The sequence below is a fragment of the Taeniopygia guttata genome, chromosome 5, assembly GCF_048771995.1.
Source record: "Taeniopygia guttata chromosome 5, bTaeGut7.mat, whole genome shotgun sequence".
NCBI classification, from domain to species: Eukaryota; Metazoa; Chordata; class Aves; order Passeriformes; family Estrildidae; genus Taeniopygia; species Taeniopygia guttata.
Window position 1 is genome coordinate 992,319 of NC_133030.1, and position 22,134 is coordinate 1,014,452.

General features: G+C 44.1%; 1 protein-coding gene and 1 long non-coding RNA gene across 9 annotated transcripts in view; both read right to left on the reverse strand.

Moving 5' to 3' along the window:
* Positions 1 to 7,071, reverse strand: part of NELL1 (neural EGFL like 1) — a 273,062-nt gene extending 265,991 nt beyond the window's left edge. For 7 of the 8 annotated variants that reach the window (XM_041716815.2, XM_072929397.1, XM_072929395.1 and 4 more), the window contains exons 1-2: positions 6,857 to 7,037; positions 2,642 to 2,770 (exon numbers count right to left, since the gene is read on the reverse strand). In XM_041716815.2, the coding sequence (XP_041572749.2) occupies positions 2,642 to 2,770; positions 6,857 to 6,905 (178 nt within the window). In that variant the 5' untranslated portion in view covers positions 6,906 to 7,037. Of the gene's footprint in view, positions 1 to 2,641; positions 2,771 to 6,856 lie in introns of all 8 variants that reach the window. The other variant, XM_030273294.4, reaches the window with a different exon arrangement.
* A 4,579-nt stretch (positions 7,072 to 11,650) lies between these two features.
* On the reverse strand, positions 11,651 to 21,415 carry LOC115495363 (uncharacterized). The gene is made up of 2 exons (XR_012056151.1): positions 18,912 to 21,415; positions 11,651 to 16,673 (listed from the first exon to the last, which is right to left on the reverse strand). It is a non-coding gene; the product is annotated as an uncharacterized lncRNA (long non-coding RNA).
* Positions 21,416 to 22,134: the final 719 nt, after the last annotated feature.

Below are 22,134 nucleotides of genomic sequence, written 5' to 3' on the forward strand. Positions count from 1 at the left end.
CACTTTGCTTCTACCACGCTGTCACACAATTTGAAACGGAGCTGAATTTGTTTCTTAGTCTATAAATCTGTTTCACACAGAAATCTGAGGTTTGGCTGTTCATACCAATATTATTAAAAATCAGAATAGTCCGCCAGCTTTACTGGGATGATCTTAGACTGAAATCACAAACTCTTCAAAGAAAAGTCTTTCTGCATTTTCTCTAGGATAAATTAAATCATGACAGCACTCCCCAGAAACAAACAGTATGTCATTTGTGGTAAGAGAGCTGTCACTGATGAAAAGTCAATTTAAAAATAATATTTTCCCTTTTTTTGCCTGTGTATCTTCATATCACCCCCCCTTTTTCATTTCCTCATTTTGTCTCTAAAAGCAACTGAAAGAATGCTCAAAACTTATAGAGCTTTCTCTTTCAAATAGTTTAATTCACAGAAAAAGAATTGCTTAGGAGAACATCCCATATTTTCCTGGACTTACCCTGGACACAAAACTGTCCATGTTGGGGAAAAATTACCATTTCTCTACCTCCAAGATGTAAACTTGCTGGAACACACAGAAGAACACTCTCAGTTTGAACAAGCACTAACTTCCAGGCTCTTCTCTCCTCTGGGAGAGTCATGTGGGACCAGGGGATTTTTTTGTGGATCTCTGTGGAAGAAAGCATTGCTTCTATCTTAGACATGGCAGTTTCCTATAGACCCTAAGTTCTATAGTGGTTTTAATCAAAATTGAGTGTCTCCTGGTTGCAGCCAAAGGACGTGGCCCACAGCTGGACTGTGGCTGTAAAGTCACCTCTGCTAGAAAAAGGGAGCCCATACAGCTGCCAACACACTGCTGGCATTGAGCAAATAACAGGCAGGAACAAGGAGGGAAGGAGGCAACAGGGCAGCTTCAGACTTCCACCCCAGCTGACAGCAAAGGCCCAAGGGCTGATGAGCTTTACTGAAGACAGTAATTTTCCTGAGCCACCTTCCAGCAAGTTTTACACCAGAGGTGATACTCAATAAGAGGGCTATTCCTGTGTGCATTAGCAAAAAGCATTTCTGTTCTGCAAATTAAAAAACACTTTATGTACCTAACTACAGTCTTCATGCTATTTATTCATTTCATACTGTGAATGTTTTTTTATTGCTTCCCATGAGCATCTATCTTTAAACTTATCCGTTCATATGGATTTTGTAAGTTCCACCTTTTTTACACCATTCCTAAGTTCCCAAACTACAGATGGATGGCTCCAAGAAGAAAAGAACAGAATATCCAAAGCATCTTCACCATTAGCCTTTCAAAGCTATTTTCAGTATCAGTGGTCTCAATCCAAGTCTTGACAAATACATCTCGGACTTCTTCCCTACGGCTCTGACCACCAGTCTGTGAAAACTCGCCACAGCTCAGATTGCAACTCACCTGCATGGAATAGCAGTTGGAATTATTAACAAACTTAGGCCATTGCAGTCCTTAGAGGAATGACTATAATATTATTTGTCCATAATACACAACCATGGACTCAGGGTATCAAGAGAAAAAAAATTACATCTTTAAATGAAAAGAATCAGTGCTGCTCTTCCGGACACTAATTTGGCAATCAGTGAAAATTAAGCTACTTGTTGTATCACGAAAGACAGAAAACAAATCCTGAGGTGGTCTCCAGAAGCAGCTCTGCTCTGACTCCTGAACTGGCCTTGGCCAGATAAAGTATGAACTAAGATTAAGGACCCACTTTCCTTATTTTTTACCCTAAAGTCAGCTAGCACCGCAGATCCAGAACTGAAGCTAAATCAGATCATAATCATTTGCCTCTGAAAACAGCTACAGAAGACAGATAAGAAAAAGAGAGACACTAATATGCACACTTCAACACTGACTAAAGCACAGTAAAGAAAAAACATAGGAAGCCTCCACAATAAAAATGTTTCCAGCAGTGATTTAATTCACATGTTAATCTCAAGTCATATAAATGTCTTTCCTGCCTAATTAGCATATTGTAGCAACTCAGTGCTTCTATCCCACGAGACACTGTCCCTTAATCTAGACCTTATTAAATACATTGTAAACTACATCCAGAATTTCACTCAGTAAAAATACAAAAAAAAAAAAAAATCAATATAATTTTCAAACACTTTACAAATTTTATATTAGAATACTTAATGAAGAGTGAAAAAAACCACGAAGTGACTTATCTTGCCATTGATCCTCAGCATGGGCAATTAAATACAAAACTGTTCTATCTGGCCCCTTTAGCAGTTTTCATAAAGTTGATGAAAGACTTGCTACATTACCAATCAGTATTAACACATGAAATGCCTCCTCATAGTTTCACAGCTTTAGCCATGTGTCTCTCTGCCTGTATATGATCACAGAGAAAAAAGCCACAAGTCCATCCATTGGAACCACCCTGACATATTTAGTGAGAAATAAATACTGGGGAGTATTGAAAACATACTCAGAATTCCCTTGCAACTACCTGACAGCACACACACAAAAAAATAGCATCTGTGTTTCAAGAACTAATTCCAAGAAACAGAAATAAAAGAAAGCAATAGTTAAGCAAGACCACCATTACAGGAAACCACTTAAGCATCAAAGCTCTCCTAAGCTCATGCAGACAGAAGCAAGATAAGAAAATTGAGGATGTTTCTCTCACCTTGGAATAAAAATGCTTTGCTGGCATTGTGTAGTCCTGACACTTGTGTTACCCCCAGGGTTGTATTCACCAGATCCAGCTCTGTGATGATATCAATTTGTAAGTCAGGATCCATTCCAAATCCTACAGCTGTTAGAGGCAGAGAGAATTAGATCAATTTTTATTTCAAATCAGGTAATGGAAAGAATAGAGAAGAATATCTAGCACAGACATTTCTAGTACCTTCCCACTCACACTGTACACAGTAATTACTTATAAGACAATAACTATGCTGCAGGAAAGAGAAAATATTCTATTCCAAGTCTTTCAATTAAGCTGTTTCCTTCCCAGAGATTTTACCGTGCATGTGTTTAAACATTCTAAAACTGATACATTTATCCAGCATCTTCAAAAGGTTAAAGAGTAATAAATAAAAGCATAACCATGAGAGAGATTTGCAGCATTCCACTTCTGGCCACACTATTTCCAGGGAGATGTAAGGACTGAAAACTTCTCTCACATTTCCTACCTAGCTGTGACTAACAGCTCATCACCTAAACTTAATGCATTTTCCCTACTGGACCAGAGGAGCATGGGGCAGATAGGGCAGCAGGCAAAGAACACCCTCCTGGAGCCTTGGGTGACTCACCAAGGTGTTTGATGCTGCTCCTAAAACACACCTCTGCTGCTGCCAAAGCCCACATTCACTCACTCCAGCCAGCTGAGCACCTACTGGCAAAGCAGAGCTCTAAACATGAAATTCATAAAAGGCTTATGCCCAGGAAAAGCCTGGGTACTCTTCAATCTAGCAGGGACCTGATGGGACTGGCATAAAAGACACAGACTCCAAAAGTCTGAAAATGTTATGTTGAAGGGAGCAGGGCACCTTGATGGTTAGCACACCAAATTGATCAAACTTACCTCATTGTTTCTAGGGATGGGAAGAGAGAGGCCTAACCTCAGTGTTTCTCTCAGCACAGCAGTAAGAGTGACATGAAATCTGTGCCTGAGACACAGGTCAAATATCTCGTGTGGAATCCAAACACTTTCCTAATTACATTTCTCACTAACATCATTAGTAACAGGCTCCAGGAATGAAATCCTGACACAGCTGAAGTCAATGCTAAAAGTCCCATTGACTTCTATGGAGCAAGGACATTACCTGTAAAGCACGTCCAGATTGATTTCCACTAAGTAGACTTCACATTCAGGCCTAAATTGATTGATTTGTTATTCCAGGACTATACTTCTGGATCATTTAAGCAGCAAGTACTCTAGTTTGATTCTTTGAAAGGCTCTGAGAAATTACTGAGGTGTACAGAACGAACAAGAAGTTACATATACTAGTCATAAATCTTCTGTACTCCAGAACTTCCTCTTTTCCTCAAGGATGAAAAGTTGATGGAATAACATGTTGTATTAACATAGAGGATTCTACTCCATAAGGGACAGAGCACTAAAAAAATACTGAAAATACAGCTTTAGGAGGTCTCTAGCAACCTTACTCTACAAGGAAAATTAAGATCTAGATGCATCTGATGGAACTGAAGCTCCAAGAGTGCTGACACATCCACACACACAGTGCTGACACAGGGATATGGGGATAAACACCTTTTCATAGAAAATTGGAATTGGGAGAATATTAGAAAACCCAGATAAACTCCTCCAAAGGTAAAAACTTCCCAGATAATCAGCAACATCATCAGGCTTTTTGTACTAACTTTGACTTCCACCGTAGGCACTTGGGCACTGAATGACCACAGCTGATATTGTCCACACTGGTGGACTAAAAACACCTTCCCCTCCTGGAATAAAGGCCAGCCCCAAAAGAAGAAAGGACTTGTTATTCTTCTAAGGTGTTCACTCAGCAGAAGAGCAGCACAATGTAAATTGTGTGAACTTACCTATCAGCAAAGACAAGTGTTAGCCGTGCCTGTGAGAAACAGAGTATGCTGTCCCTCGTTAGAAAGGGGCTACATTTATTCAGATCAGCAAGAATCTACTAAGATGAAGGGAGGTCAAGTAAGTACTAAAACTTGCTCAACAGAAAGGACAGACTGCGTTCAGCAAGACAAATCTCAAACCCATTAAAGTAACTGAAAGCTCTGTCACAGCCATCAATAGGGTGGGGACAGAAACCACAGCGAGCAAGTATAGGCACTCCCATAAATCACAGCAGCTCCACTGCTCTATTAAAGCTGTTTATTCCACCCTGAATACCCAAGGCTCAACAAGTTTACATCACTGCATCTCCACAGGCTTCGATTTATGCCAACAAAGGATCTTGTGTGACAGCTTCAGTGTGTTCTCGTCCAGCTTTTAAAATACTTTGGAAAGCAGAGACCGTTTCTTGTGTCACAGTAACTATTTAGCAAGAGCCTACACTGCTTTGAATACCTAGTCATTTTCCTGAGCTGGGTCTTCAAACGGCAGCAGGCACTCAAATGCCGAGTTAATAATTAATAAACAACAAATCAGCAGCTTCGGTATGATAACCAAGTCTCCTTTTCCCCTGTGGTCTCTCCCAGTCTATCAGAAAGATACTACATGCATATCAACCACGCTTGCATCTAGTGTTTTATGCTGTCTCTCTCCAGTGGAACAAGTAGCTGGAAATGCCATCTCTTTCTGAAGTAGAAATTAAGCATCAAGCAGTCTGCTCTCACCGGAGAGCTGTGCAATGCCTGGGCCCGATTCTGGATGATGTTGCTTTCAATTCCTATTTAAAGTAATTGGGCCATTCCCCTTAAATCAGTGGCTTACACAAGCAACAGTCCAAATGCTTCAGGCAGGTGGGTGGGAGTAGAAATCATCTCAGGACTTGGTGGATTCAGCCCAACGTGAACTGAAGGCACTATAGCAGATTAGAGGATTAAGCCATATAATTATGAATGATGTCACTAGGAAATCCCTAAAAGAAATTAATTCTGCCTTACAGCTCTGACAGCTTTTATTCTCTGCTTCTGCCTTTATCACTTACACCCAAGCACCAGCAATCACGCCATGCTCCATCTAGCTAATGTGCAGCCATGCAACATATGCAGCACATTTATCATCTCCTCGGCATGTGCAACATGCTGCTTGGGGATGGAAAAACTTTTACTTAAAGCATGCTCAACACAATCAAGCCATTTGCACATACCCACGTGAAACCAACAAAATGGTAAAGAAGAGGCTCTATAAAAGGCATTTTGCTCTCTCCTCTCACAACTTTGATGGCAATTGTTGCACACAGAGAACTTTCCGAGTAGTAGAGTTTTGGGTCCTGTTGACCATTTAAAATCTGTGTGCCCTATCAGGGGTAACACTACTATGAAAGGGACGGGCAGTATTTTCTTCCAAATATTTTTATGCCATATCTCTCTGCAGGTTTTGATGAGGTTACCATTACTATAAGAATTTAATTAGAAAACATTAATTCCTTTGGATTTTTGACAATTGCGCCGGGTGGTTTCCCTGAGAACAGCTGCAAGCACCAGGGAGAAACGCGCCCCTCAGCAGCTCCCGCCGAGGAGGAGCGCGACTCGGGGACAAGAACAAAGCCCTCGCAAGGAACAAGAAGCGACACTTGGATCGCGCAAGGCTTGAGGATCAGCGGAGCCGGCGCGGAACCGGCTGGAACAACGCGCTGGCAGCCGCATCACGCCCATTCCGCCGCGCCCCGCTGCCGGTAGAGCGGGCAGCACCGCGGGCAGAACGCGGGCAGCACCGGGAACAGAACCGCGCACCGCGGGCAGCACCGGGAACAGAACCGCGCACCGCGGGCAGCACCGCGGGCAGAACGCGGACAGAACCGCGGACAGAACCGCGGGCAGCACCGGGAACAGAACCGCGGGCAGCACCGGGAACAGAACCGCGGGCAGAACGCGGACAGAGCGCGGGCAGAACTGCGGGCAGCACCGCGGGCAGAACGCGGGCAGCACCGGGGGCAGCACCGCGGACAGCACCGCGCACCGCCCGCCGCCGCGGCGCTCCCGGTGCCCGCGGGGCGCATCCCGCACGCCGCTCCCGCAAAACTTTCCCACGGCTGCCCCCGGCCCCCGCGGAGCGGCCGCCCCGCCGGGAGCGAGCCCGGTGCGCCCCGCCGGGGGATGCCCGGCCCCGCCGCGGCTGCGGGGCGGCTCCCGCTGCCGCCGCCCGCCCGCAAAGTTTCCGCCCGCCGCCGGCGCGCCCCGGGCGGCGGCCCCGGCCCTCGCTCCCCGGGGAGGCGCGCCCACCCCTCCCACGGCCTCTCACCTGCCCCGGCGGCGGCCGCACACGCCCAGAGGAGCAGGAGGAGACCCATCGGCGCGGCGCGGGCGGCGGCGCCCGCTCGCTCCTTCCCCGGCCGCCGGCAGCTGCTGCGGAGCCGCGCCGAGCCCAGCGCGGCCGAGCGCAGCCTCGGAGCGCGGAGCGGCTCCGGCAGGAGGCGGCGGCGGCTCCGCCCGCTGCCCAGGCGCGGCCCCGACGCCCCCGCAGCGGGGGCTCCCCGCCCGCCCCCCGCCGTGACGCGCGGCCCCCCCGGGCCTCGCCAGCGCCGCCGCCCGGCCGCGGCCGCGCTCCGAGCCGAGCGGGGCGGCCCCGAGCGGAGCGGCCCCACCCCGAGCGGAGCGGCTCCACACGGAGCGGCCCCAGTCCCACCGGAGCGGCCCCACACGGAGCGGCCTCACCCCGAGCGGAGCGGCCCCAGTCCCACCGGAGCGGCCCCACACGGAGCGGCCTCACCCCGAGCGGAGCGGCTCCACACGGAGCGGCCCCAGTCCCACCGGAGCGGCCCCACACGGAGCGGCCTCACTCCGAGCGGAGCGGCTCCACACGGAGCGGCCTCACCCCGAGCGGAGCGGCCCCGAGCGGAGCGGCCCCGAGCGGAGCGGCCCCGAGCGGAGCGGCCCCGAGCGGAGCGGCTCCACACGGAGCGGCCCCAGTCCCACCGGAGCGGCCCCACACGGAGCGGCCCCAGTCCCACCGGAGTGGCCCCGAGCGGAGCGGCCTCACCCCGAGCGGAGCGGCCCCACGCGGGGAGCCCCGGCCCCGCTCCCGCCGCCGGAACCCCCCGAGCCGGACGGGCCCGCCGCGGCCACCTGCGCCTTCTTCCCGTGCCTAAGAATCAACCCTCATTACCTGTTTGCTCTTAGTAATCATTTGTGCCGCGTGCGAATAAAGGAAAAGAAGTTCTGAGGTGTGATGCAGAAACCCGGGCCGTTCCTCGGCTTCTTGCTCAACGCCCTGAACTGCGCTTTAAGCCTCTAAGGTGTAAAAGGGAGGTAAAGTATTTAATGATACCTGTGAGCCGTATGAGAATCTGCTCTGATAGCTGTTCTGATAGCTGTCTTCAAGTATTTCTTTACTCCAGCCTTTTAATTTGGCTTGGTGCTTGACAAAGAGCGCTCCACCACATGCCTCTGTTATGTGCAATACTCTTCCCTGCAGAACAGCTGATTTAATTTCGAAGGGCAGTTTATTGGCCCCAGATGATGTTCCCACCCTACCAAACAGGAACAGAGTGATCCATGGTTGCAGATTCCAGTTGATCCATGGTTGCAAGCCCCAGGATCATCCTCTTTTCTGCTTCCCCTCATCATGATTTTGTGCTGCACAGTGCAAATTCCAGCCATCTTCAATGCTAAATAATAAGCTGTACATTTGGACAAAGTTAGGATGACACCATAGAAATCATGCCCATCTTAGGGGTGCAGTTGGATTCATACACATTTACATCGGCAGGAGCAAACAGTCTGACTTGGTTGCCTAATTACTTAATTAGTGAGATGTCTGGAAACAGCTGTTCCTGGCTGCCAGCAAGGTAAATGCACTCCAGGAAACCCCTGGGGTGGCCACTCAGAGAGAAAGCACATCAGTAATTTATCTCCAGTGTATCAAAACAACTTTTTTTCCTTCAAATGTAACTTTGCAGCATCTTCCCTCTGGCTCGGGTGCCCCACCATCAGCCGCTGGGTGAGAGGAGGTACACACGTGGTATACAAGGGTGTGTGGCTATGCACGGATATTCTATATAACCATAGCAACAGGAGAAAGAGGCAATGGTACCTCAGCATGTGAGGACACACCCCTCTATTCCATCTGGTGGCATCAGGGTTCTGCATAGCAGTTACTGTCTGATTTTAGAGATTTCTTTTTGGGGAACAGGTCTGTATATCCAATTCCTGTTAGCTTACATCTGTTTGTGCTTATCTGGTAATAAAACCAGTTTCTATCGAGACACCAAATTGAATCTAACACAAGTTTTCCATTTTCCACTTGATGCAGAGCCTTAAGTGGATATGAAATTTAAACTGGTCATAGATAGATTCTCAAACTGATCTGTTTAACCTAAGCCTGGATTAAATGCTGTTTATAAAATAATTACTGTGGGTACATGCAAAAATTTGCACCACGTTACCAGCTGAAAAACACGGTTTCAAACACATCTTGAGCAATCTCATGGAAAAGAATATCCCAACAATTACACAATCAGCTTGGTAAGAAGTGCTCTGAAAAAAGCTGGTCCCACAGTTGTAGCTCTTCCTATAGTCCAGCTCAATGCCCAAATGATCACACATTTGGAAAGCACATATGTTCAGGTGTTCACATGGAGAAAGAATAGGGCAAATGGATGGAAAGCAAAAAGTCCCCTCCTTGTAGCCAACACTATTCTTACACCTCCCCTAATGGCAACAAATCATCTCCTTTTATCACCAGAAAATCTGACTTTCTTATATGTTCTTACAGGAAGTATAAATAGCCGAAAAGCCTGACTTCCAGGTAAGAATTAAAACTGTGTTCCTAAGCATTCCTAGCATGTTTTTTTTTAATCTGAAGGTACTTTTGCAAGAGTGAAACATTTGTCCTGGAAAATGAGCTGGATTTCAGCTCAGATAATATTCCTGTGAGTATTGTTCTTGCACTCTTCACTGGTCATTGAAAGCATCTTGGTTTTGACCTAAATTATTGTGAAGTTGCTAACTGTGTGGTGTTAAACTGTTAGTCCCGCCAGCCACAAAACTTGTGACATTTTGTAGTTTGAGGAAGGATTTTTGAGTAGGCCAAATGTCTCTCTGAACAGCTGTAGGGCTGCCTGTGTGCCACAGCTAAAATGCAATTAAAAGCTCTGCTACTGCAAGGGTGTTCTCAGTATGGGTGGACTCAGTTGCCAGCTGCACTGCAAATGCTGGGAAACAGCAGTGCTTATGCCTGGGTGAAAAAGAAAAGAAAAAGAGAGAAAAGGGAGAAGAGAGAAAAGGGAGAGGAGAGGAGGGGAGGGGAGGGGAGGGGAGGAAAAAAGAAAAAAGAGAAAAACAGAGCCCACCACTTGTAGCTCGTGGAGTAGAAAAGCTCCTCGATTCACAAAGTAGCCTGACGTCCCTGGGGAGCCTGGCTGCACGGTGACTCTGCGATCCACAGGAGCAAAGCTTGTTCTGCTGCCAGTAGAGGGCAAGAATTAGCAGCAGCACTTCCACCTGACTAGTGTGAAAAAGAGCAGGTGGAAAGGAAGGGGGGATTTCTAGATGTATGCCATGCTTGCCTTACCCACTGACAAATACTCGTAAAGGACTATATAATCAGTTCAGCAGGCTAAAAGTACCCACTTTAGGGTTTACAATTACATAAGTTACTAGCAAATCCATCAGAGTGAAGCCTTAAGAAGAAAAATCATTTGTCTTCTTCTGTGCCCAGTCATGGAGCAATACTTACTGCTCTTTTTTAAATTATTGTTAATTCCCAAACATATAGTTAGCTCATGTTTGAAGACTGAGAATCTAAACTAAACTTTACAACTGATTATTCGCTTTGGTATGAGATGTGCCCTTCAGCCTCCTCACTGACTGTAGGAATTTCAGCACCAAAAGAGTAAAATTATTTCAGACTAAACACATCTGTAAGCAGTGTAGGAGAACATGTGCCATATCTTCCAGCTGTTAAGTAACATGCATTGGTTTAAACTGTAGCCGTAGTCAGTCCCTACAACCAAGTTAAAAGGACATGGATTTTTATCTGTTCCCATGAGCTTAAAGATTTGATGCAGTAGATGCCTAGTGGTGACAGCAAATGACCGTCTCTTACTCCCAAAATCAATGTGTTGTGTCACTGACTTACACTTGGTGACTCTGGGAGTTGGACACATTCCACATGCCTCAGTTTTTCCTCCTGAAAAGGGCATTAATGGTACTCAGCTTTCTCTCAGGACTCTCACGATGCTCGCTGGTAACTTCAGACTTCCCCAGAATGAAATCCGCCTGCGCAGGTAATGTGCAAAATCCTACCGCCTCCTTTGCACATTTCAGAGAAACGGGAGCTTAAAGACAGAACAAAGTGAAACATCCTGCCACTCACTCAGCTACAGAGCAATCTTCAGGTTCAGACCCTCCAGAGCTTGAAGGGAATCATGCTCTTGGCACGAGTACCTCTTGTGATGCCACTTTTGGTGACACATCGGGACATGGTTCTTCAGCTGCTGTATTTGGGGAAAGTTTCTCAAAAGCTCCTGTCTGCCAACAGTGAAACAGGTTGGACCAGCACCATTTCCACAGCAGGCTGGGAAGGGAAAAACCTGCTTTCCAAATCCGTGTTGGGGCACGTGGCCTTACCACACGGCAGGACTTGAAACACGCAGTACAATAACACCAGAACTTGTCCCTTACACTTTCCTTCTTCATGTGCTCCGCCTTTCAGCCTCCCTTTTTCATCTCCAGCAGATATGAACCTCTCTTTTTTCTAACAGTTTAACAACCTTAGGGATAATTCAATTGATAGGATAAGAAGGATTTAAACAAATCCAGTTGGTCTTCTGTTAAGCAATCAATTGTTCCACAAGGTACAGAACACTCAATAGTTAAGAAAGCAGCCATTTAAATGATCCTTGTTTCTGCAGCTGTGCAGCATCCCTGTTTCCCAGGAGGGCTGCTTCCAGCTGCTGCTCCAGGTTTCTAACAATCAAATGGATCAATTCTGAAGACACCTGAAGTCAGTGTGTTAAGCAAGAATGATATCTGTGGTGTGAGTCGGGTGGGGAAGGAGGTGGTGGGAAAAGAGACATTTCGTTCACCAGGGAAGTTGATGTCATTTCTGTTTTAAACACTGGACATTTATTTAGAATCTTTAGAGCCCATACATTATTGAATAATTTTAATTTATCACATTCAAATATATTAGGCAAATATATAATACAATAAATTGCATTTGTACACATAAATACAAAATTTGAGGTAGGGCCTCAAGAATAATGATTTGTGAAATTAAAAACATACAGCAACATAATATGTACTACATGAGATACATACGATGCATTCTTTGTAACAATATATCTTTTTTACATACAGCGAATGAAGAAAATGTAGTGATCAGTTACGGTACAAATCTTTATCCATAGGCAGCAGTACCCCATAGAATGCCTGTAAATATATATATATATATTTATATATGACATTACGCAAGTAATTAAGATTTAACCCATCAGTGATGGGTCCGTAATAAAGTGCCATAGGACACAGGGAGCAAATTCTCAGCTGGTGTAAATTGTCACAGCTCCAGACAAAGCTCTAACAATTAATACCAGGCAAGTATCTACCTTACAAGGTAATACCACATAATATAAAGGTAACAACATGTTTTAGTCAATTTTACTAACAATGGAAGATAGCTATAAGGCAAATGGTTACCTGAAGATGTATTTAAATGCTATGGGCAAATAAAATATTGCAAGCATTAAGATCCAACCTAGCTCTCACATTATGATAAACCCCTCAGGAAAACCTTCTCTCTTTGGTGATAGGCTGAAAGCCCAATGCCTCTCTCCTCCTGCCTCAAGTCACCCACCTGAATATCAAGCTCTGACCATTTCCAGGTACCTTGTGTGCACACCACCTAAGTGCAAACCAAGAAACAAGTGTCTCTTACAGCAGCAGAAGCTTTCTGGGGCACCTCTGGTCAAAAATCTCTGCTGCCTGCAGCCCACAGCCCCTACAAGTCTGCCCTTGATTGCAAGAAGAAGTGGAGCTGCAGAACAAGAAACCAACAGGAGAACAATGACTGCTGTACATAAACATTTCTTTAACACAGGCAAAAAGAAATCATATTATCCAAATAACCGTACACAATAAAAAGACCAGAGGTATTTAAAATCAATCGGCTGTTGGAATTTGATGGTAAGAGATAGTCACACAGTGTATCAGAAGCAACGATCTTCAGCGTGAAGGCACGGCTAATGTGGTCATTGGAGCAGAAATGAACCAAAAGACTACTTGGACTCAATTGAAACATCATATAAAGACAATCCAAGTCTTTCTCAATTAAAGGTCATTTTGTTAAACCCTTCCTTTGGAAACAAAGTGCTGCCCTGTCTAGCTGAAACACAGGTTTTGAACATTGCATATTTAAAAACACTGGGAAGACCCCAAAGAATTTGAAGATGGCAAGCATTTGCATTAGGTATAATCTTTAATGCATACAATAATGCATATCAGCTCATCCAGAAATTCAATTTAATTTCAAAGAAAAAGTATGTGTCATAGTTTCACCAAATTTAAACATTTTTTACTCACAAGATAGATAGATCTGAAAGTGCATACATCACATTTTTACTAATATGGCTTTTTCCCCTCCTTTTTTTTTTCTTTTAAAGATCTTTACTGTTATGCTATTAGTTACTAAATTTATTTTTAGAAAATTATCAAAGTACATGCAAACTTTCATTAGAACATGGTAAATGAAGTGCATTCCCAAACTTCAAGGTAACTTCTCATTTAAAGAAGACACTGCTGGTTAATTTAATCTCAACTTTCAGATTTGGACAGTGAAATAATTTAGAAAAAGTCTCATGTGACCAAAATAAAACCCTGCCTTGCACATATAGTGAAAACTTCACATCTTCTGTGATTTTTCTATGCATTTCTCCCCTTTTCCAAAGTTTTTTGCAAGCCTAGCAATGGTGAAGACAAAGATTAGCTAGCAAAAAAAGCACAAACATCTGTTTACAGAGTTTCAAATTCAAGCCTAATCCTGTGCTAATGACTTAGCAGGCACAGGAACAACATCTAAATTAAAAGCAAGCAGATTAATTGCTTAAATCATGGAAACCAATTCAGCTGCAATTTCATATGCAGTCTGGTTTGGTAATCCAAGCCAAAAGATATCCTATCCCAGCAGCATTCCTTTAAATGATCTCTGTTTCATAATTCAGGTAGGCAGCAGCTCACAGCCTTACACCGAGGGAACTCTGGATTTAATGTGCAATCCCAGTTCCAAGGCATGCCCTGGGACAAGCCAGTCAGGGAAAGGATTCAGTGCTCTCACACCATTCGACTGTGTTTTCTCTTTTGCAAAGAGGACCAAACCTACAGAGAGATGATGTTTTTAAATGACAGTAGTACCAAAGGCAAACTGGCTTGGATTCCAAAAATCAAACCAAAATGCAAGGGAATATTGGTTAAGAGTGATTTATCCAACAGAAACACGTAATTCCCAAGACAGATGCTGACTTAGGTTCCCTTCTGCACCCAGGGAAGGTCCCTCAGCCCCACCCAGATGTGGAAACCAAATTTCCAGCTCATCCCTGTGGATCTTTATGAGGCCAAACAGAGCACAGCTTCTCAAACCTGCCTCTGTCAGGAAACTAAAAGCCAGAAGTAAAAATAGCAGGACTTTTATTAAAATAGCAGGCAAAGCTGAAGCAAGAGGAACAGCTTTAAGGCAGAGAAGCTCACGGGGGGGTCCTGTCCTGCTGCTGTGTGAGACAGGGACCAACAAGAGCCCACGGAGTGGAGATGCAGGGGCCAGTGTGAAATACTGCAGAACCTGCCCTCCCGGGCCTGCATGACAGCCCCTGCTAGTGCTTCACTTGTTCTGTGTGAGGATTAAAGATCTCCAGCTGTGCCTAGAACTGGCAACACTAATTGCCCCGTCAAAGAGGAAGTTCAGCAAAATGATTACTGTATTTCATATACATATATATATACACACACAGAGAAAAGGAGTTAACAACTTGTGGAAGTGGTACTTTAGGGTTTAGCTTTTTGTTTTCTTCAACAGGATGAAAACAACACACCTACTGATCTACGGACACACATGAACTGAGGATTTACCTGAGACCCTGTAATATGAAGACAGACAGACAAAAAACGGGATAGAAACAGTCCCCTGAAAGGAAAGAACATTTACAGGCTACTACAGCAGTGTCTGTGGGGAGGAAAAAACTGGCTAAACTACTAAGCTCATTATTTCTACACTGATTGGTAAGATATTTATAGGGACATAAAACATCACTAGCACACACTACATGAACACTGATCACCATTAAAAAAATCATATATGTATGTATAGGATATAAGAAGATAATAAAGTTTAAGTTTTTCCAATTATTGAAGAGATATTTTTCTCCCTCATTCTAGTGCATTTACAATAAGTTGGGCTAATTTTCTATTTAGGTAAATAAATGTACTCTTTAAAAGCTCTATTTTTTACTCTGTCCAATAGGTAACAAAACTATTTAAGTCTACTATTCATATGATTGCATATATCTGATTTCTACAATGTAATGATTTAGGATGCCCTACTGCTATGCAATGCTATGATGGCCCTCTACTAAATTGTCCTTTCACCCCAACCTTTGCATTTTCTATGTCTAATGTTGCATCTGTGCGGATGACTGCAGTGGTTAATTTTTGTGGATTTGGGTATTTTTATTTAATGAAAATGTTTTAATGAAAAAAATACCCAATGCATGTTTCAGAGAGAATACTGCTTTGAAGAATTTACGTGCTATATATATAAGATGTAGACAAGTGGGGTCCTGCTATTTCCCCATTGGTTGAAAGAGAAGAATACACCATCTAAAGGTTATAGATTATATAAAGGTGCTTATAGGCAAATGAACGGGGAGTCACGAGTTGAACAGCACATCCAATAACTGTTTTCAGGTGGTAACTAGACTACACTTACCACTGTAGGAATACAAAGTTAGGCACAAATTATACGATGGCTTTTTGAGGAGATACTGTAAACAAAAGCAGAGAAACAAGGAAAAATATATTCAGAGTATTAGAGCGAGGTGAGTAAAACCACAGGCGCACTTGGTGTGGAGCAGGTTGGCAGATACTTTGTATAACTGAGGCATTCCTAGTTGAAATGACAGAAATCAAATTATCAAAAAAACATATGGCAGGATTTTAAACAGTGATGACTATACAGCTCATTCTGACACCATTTCCAAACCACTTCTAGACTCAAATGCAGTTTAGCCTCTCAGTTGATCATTTTAAAAAACTTTGTTCTTATTTTTTTACTAGTGGATTATCGTTGTTTCTGTTGTCACCCCATATATTGCTTCCTGGTGAGCTGTCCCAAGGGTCTCCTCATGTTTAAATAACATAACAATCCCTCCAAGTTAGTACAAATTGTAAAGGAAGTGTGCAGACATGATGGGTCAAGGTTGGCTGTCAGTGTAGAAGAAGCTACAGGAGCCTTATGCTGGATTTATATCAGGACTACAGGAGATCCCATTCTTTGCTCACTTCCATCACACTTTTCTTGGAACACACTGGTAGCAAAATCCTAGTCCCACCAGAGCTGCCTGTTACAAAGGGTGCTTGTGGGAAGTGGGTCAAACTAAGTGGGTCATTTCATCTAAAGATTTTTCAGTTTGGTTTTGTTCATTCCTACATCGCCTGACAACGCCTGGTCACGTCACCTGTCCCACAGTTTTGCTGTGGCACCAGGTACAGAACACGGCACAGGCATCACCTACACCTGGAAGCGGTCTAGTTAGGCCTCCCCTGTGGCATGCAACAATAAATCCTCTTTCCTAAGCTGCCACTTTCAGGCACCGCGGGAAAGAAAAGAAGAAGTGGTGGGTGAAAAAAAAAAAAAAGGGGGAAAAGAACCAGAAAAGGTGGACAATGTTATTGCCACCCTTTTGTAATGATTATTAGCACTGGGTGCCCAGCTCCATGTCCTTGGGGGGCAGTTTCAGTCCCAGGGAGGAGGTTCCCAGCGGGTCAATCATGTTCCTGTACCGTTCGCCGCGGTGCTTGGCCAGGAACGGGCCCCAGTCGGGCTGGGGGGAGCACACCAGCTTCAGCCGCTGCGTGGGGAGAGAAAAGAGAGTCTCAGCGCTGCCATGGGGCACAGCCACAACCAGAGCAAGCAGGACAAACTCATTCAGGGTTATTGATGACAGCCTGGCAGTGCTCTACTGCTCAGCGTTTGTTTTGCACAAAGTTCTCAAGATTAATAGGGGATCAAGTGCCCGGTTTTTAATTATACATTCTCCCCCACAACCTGTGAGGGGAGCTCAGAACCACTGCTACAGACTGTGAGGCTCTCTTACTGAAGGACATGTGCACAATTACTTAGCCCAATGGTCTAAGCAGTGAGTAAGTGCATTAGAATAATTGGATTTATAGTTAGCATATTTCCCTAAAGTATACAAATTACCAGAAGTAGTATATCACTATGAAAGATTTTAATTTTGAGATGACAAAATGTTGTTTTTATCTGCAGGAAAAAAGAAAGAGGAGAATGTCAACCTGGCAAACAACAGAAATTTTCTGATCTTTCCACTGAGTTCTTTATTGAATATATAATTTGATTGGTGCATGCACAGATAAAAAGGAAAGAAAACATATTTTTGATGACTTGAGAGGGAGCAATTATATGTTTATTACCTAATAAAGTGAATCAGACCTCTATATCCGTTATTTTAGTCTCTGCTTAATTACTAGTTTGCAACTTTTACCTCCCAAACCAACCGTAATAATTCTATGCAGTAGACTCAATATTGAGGAAATACCAGACTACAGCTGAAACATCTTGAGCAAAAGCCCTTTGAAAACAGATCCAGCTCTTGGGTGTTTCTTTGGGTGCACACCTGGACACACAGTAAGGGAAACACCCTATTTTTGTGCCAGTTTTAGACATGAGAAGTTTCGAAGCAGAACCATTTGTGTCAGTGAGAGGAGCTTATGAGGCAAGGAAGGAGTAAATCTAATTCCACATTAGGTCATTTCCAGCGGGGGCAGCTGTCTCCTACCAGGCACTGCAGTCTGCTCCACACAGGAGCTGAGTGATCCTTTAGACAAGTGGCCTTGTTGTCTCCTGCTCGGATGCTCTCCCTAGGGTGTCCCACTGTGAAAATTCCTCTCCTACAAAATTCCTTTGCTCTATGGGTAGCAGAGAAGCAGAGCCTCTTCCCTCAGGCGTGTGTAGTGTGACATATTGAGAGACCAAAAAGATTATGCTATTTTAGTACGTTTTCTCTCCTTTTCATTTTTTTTTTTTTGAAGCAAGAAACAGCCCCGGTGGGATTGCAGGGAAGCTGAACTGTAAAAGCAGCTACAGAAAGGGGAGCGAGTGTCTGGTCCTTCTCCCAAGGTGGGAGCAGCACAGGCAGCAGGCAGTGATGAGAAGGCAGAACTGAGAAAGCCTCAGAGACCTAAAGTAAGAGCACTGATCTTCTCCAGAAAACAGCAAGGAAGGGAGGGAATGCTGACATTGCTCATCCTGCCAGGGACCGAGGAGCCAGCAGGATGGGAACAGCCAGGGAGAGGGAGGTGACAGGCAGGGACAGGACTCAGGGATGGAGAGAAGTAGGTGGCCACCACATTTCTGAAGCAGCGGGGGAAAGCGTCAGGAATCCAATTAGCAAAATAAACAAAAGAACCTTAAATTAAAAATAAACTGTCTCTTGGAATTATTGTAAGCCCAGGAGCCAGAAAGGATCAGTTAATTCAAGAGGAATAAAGAGATGAAAGGTGAAAGCAAAGATTGCCAGCTGGGTTTTATAAGCAGTAGCTTGAGATGCATGAAAAGCCTTCCTGCTCTACATCTCATTCCTGGACTCCAGCGAGTGGCACAGCCCCGTGGAGCAATCCTGGATGAGCCCAGCACCCAGCTGGGCACACAGGCAGCTCCTGAGCTCTCCCAGTGCTGCCTGCAGCTCCTGCCTGAGCTCTCCTGGTGCTGATTGTGGGCACGGCACTCACCAGGGGCTGAGGCTTCCTGGGGCCACGTGCTGCTTTTGCAAAAAGCTCAACGAATCTAGAACACCTTTCTTCCAATAAAGCCATGCAAAACCTCATGAAATTTATCTAGATCTCATAAAACAAACAGCTCCACAACTCGGGACCATGCTTTTTGAAAATCTAGGAATAGAAGGTCTACAATTTAAATAAACTGAGCATCTCTTTGCAACACAATAACTGGTTTACCAGGAAGCAATCTGAGCAGTATTAAGCATTCAATATCACAAAAATCAATGTAAAATGAAAGATACAGCCCCCTGTGGCCATATTTTTAAACAGCAAAAAGACAGAAGGATTACCTCAATAAATTTTCCTGGGGCTAGGTGCATTTTTATCACAAACATAACTGGGATCCAGATGACTGAGCAGGCCAGCATCAGCCACCCGAGCACCATGGACCAGCCTGGGTAGTGGTAAGCTCCGTAAGTCATGGGCTCCCACTGGTAAAAACTGAAGCAGAGAATAAACTGGGAACAAGAAAGGAAAACAAATATGTTTGAGTAAGCAAAACAAGCCTGCTATGCCACAAACCCTGGGTACCCACACACAGAGTTGGTGTATATGGAATACAGATAAAAGCACACACACCTAAGGCAGGGTGCTGCCACAAGCTCTAATAAATGGGTCAGAGCCTGAATCTAATGAGTTTCAAGGAAATCTTGCAAAATCCCTCAAAAATCACTACATTTGTGCCAGAATAATTGAAATTAGAATCTTGCCCCTAGAGTAACACGCTTTATTGCGTGGTCTATTGGGAGTTTTACCTAATGTGATTATGGTAAGTTCTCCGTTGCACTTACTGTATGAACAGCAATATATCTGCTTACATTTGTGCATAATTCAGTACCTTTTGGAAAATGCCTGTGCTTGCAATAACTGCACACAGAAGATTTATAAAAGTATAACTAGGTGAAGGCACATATAAAAATGATCAGCTTTAGTTCCAGAGATGTGGAGTCTAATGAAAGTCTAATATTAGGCTATCCAAATGTATCAAATATTAGCTTTACAGAGGCAATAATAGAAAATAATTAATTGCTTGGTTTTGCTTTGACTGTTTCCATTGCATAAAAATTGAATTATGACTGATCAGTGTCAATTTATTTCTCACTGTAAGTTCACTAAATATTGCATTTGGAGGGAATAACAACAGAACATGCAAGTTTAGAGAGTAAACACGGTCAGTTCAAATTTGTTTTCCTTAACAAACAACATAATTTCCTATTTCCTGGTTGTGATTACTGACAGGAGCTATGAGCACAAGTCTGATTAGTAAAAGATCCGAGCAATTTGCAGAAAAACCTTACAATTCCCTTCAGAAGTGCAAAATAGAGTCTAAGGCAGCATCTTGAAAATAACCACTGGAAAAAACCAAAGAGCTAAAAAAATCCCATGTGCACATTCCTTCATCTTTAAAAAGATCCCCAAGAGAAGATAAACACCATTGGTGTAATCCTAACGCTATAAACTGGAATAAGTCTTCAAAACCTTTTAAAAGTGATCTGCAAACTATAGGCATACATTGTCCCAATCAAATAACAGGTGGTTAAGATAGAGATAGCTGGTTTTCACACAGAGCAATACTGCAGTGCAGTGAAGACAGCAGGTAAAGAAAATCTATGCAAGAAAGTAGACTACTTTCATTTTACCCATTGGAAAAATTATTCTTGCTGTAGAAAATTTCATTTCTTCACAACTCAGGATTTTGTTGAGCTCACCAAAACTCACTGGTCCCCTCACATAGGCATTGGTGTCTGTGAAAACTAAACCTTCTCCAGTTTGCAGGAAAAAAATGTCCTCTGTGAATTAACAATACTGAAAAAAAGTTGTTAACTTCAGCCAGTGCTTTTTTCTTCCTCCTCCAGGAAGAAGAAGATTTGCCAAGCTTACACTGCACTAAAGAACTGCACACACAGGGACTGCCCAGCACATGCCCTTCTCTGGAAGGGGCAAAGGACTAGAGAGTCGCTGCTTTGCTTCTCCTCCTGCCAGCTGATCTCACACTGTTCCAAAATCTGTCTTTTCAGAAATTCCAGAAACTTGTCTTATCTCGTATCTGAACAGCTAAGAGCGCTCACCCAGAGCAGCTGTGGCTGCCCCATCCCTGGCAGTGCCCAAGGCCAGGCTGGAAAGTGTCCTGAAAAACCTGGGACACTGGAAGGTGTCCCTGCCCATGGCAGGGGCGTGGAGGGAGATGAGCTTTGAGATCCCTTTCCACCCCAACCATGCTGTGATTGATTGTGGGGCTTGTAGGAACTATGTAATTCCTGTGAAATTATCAGTATTTAAAACTCCGCACGGATATAGAATCTTGCTGCACCTGGGATTCAGGCTTGAGAACTTGCAAGTGGATGCACGTGCACTCAAACAGAAGATACTGGTGAAAGAAGACTCCGGGGTTTTTTGTGCTGATTTGTCAAGCTGAAAGATTTTGAAATGCTGAAATAATTATTTCATTCTTGTGTCAAAAAAAAAAAAAAAAGTGATTGCAGATTGTATCTGCACATAGGTTAAGACGTAAAGGACGCACTGTGTTAGAAACCTAGATGGCAAATGTAGATACAGTTATTGGATTTGGTCCCCTGGACTTGAAGAAACTCTCATAGTAATGGTAAAATTGAGAACGTGACTTTTTTTTTTTATGAAATGGAGACCTGAACATGAAGCAAACGCTGACTGAATCTGAAGGAAGGTGCTGGGGAGGAAATACGGATGAAAGGAAAATAGGAAGGATAGCAAGAACAGCCCAAACTCGCTCTGGTTTTGGGTTCCAGGGCTGCAGCCGCTGTCTCGCAGCGCCACCTCCCGGGCCCGGGTCCTGGCACGGGACAGTCCCGCTCCTCCTCTTCTTTCTTCCACCCCAGCCTTTCCAAAGCATCCCTCTCACACCAGCTTCTGTGTCAATAAAATGGTTTTTGTTTTTTTTTTCCCTAGCTCAGTCTGACAGCACACAAGAGGATCTTGCCTTCTCCCTGTGCATCCATAAATATCACACACACACAAATATATATACATTTACATACAGTAATCTATTGTATATAAATACAGTGGTGTGCCACAGCAGCATTTTGCACGGCCAGGAAAAGGCCACCCATTTTCCAGGCGGACTCACCATGCCTCTTCACCAAAACCACTACTGCTTACACTGTTTCTACTACATACACATGGCAAGAATACACATGCTGTCATCCAAGTTCTAGCTACCAACACCCAGAAACATCATTAATAATGAATAATGAACAAGCAACGACAAAACTCTTTGGAGAAGATGTTAATTTTTTTTTTCCTTACTGTTAAAATAGTTGGGGTCACAAATGCCCAGCAGACTCTCCAGAATTTACTTGGCTGGAATCCAATCATCATTTCTATATCTTCACAAAATCTTTGCAATCCTGTAAAGAGCAAATGGAAGAGCAGTTAGGTGTGAAAAAACCAACTGCAGTCTGCAACAGAGCTCTGGTGCCCTCCTTTGTGTCTAACGATGAAAACAAACTCCAAATTTTTGTTTGAAAGCTTCCTTGG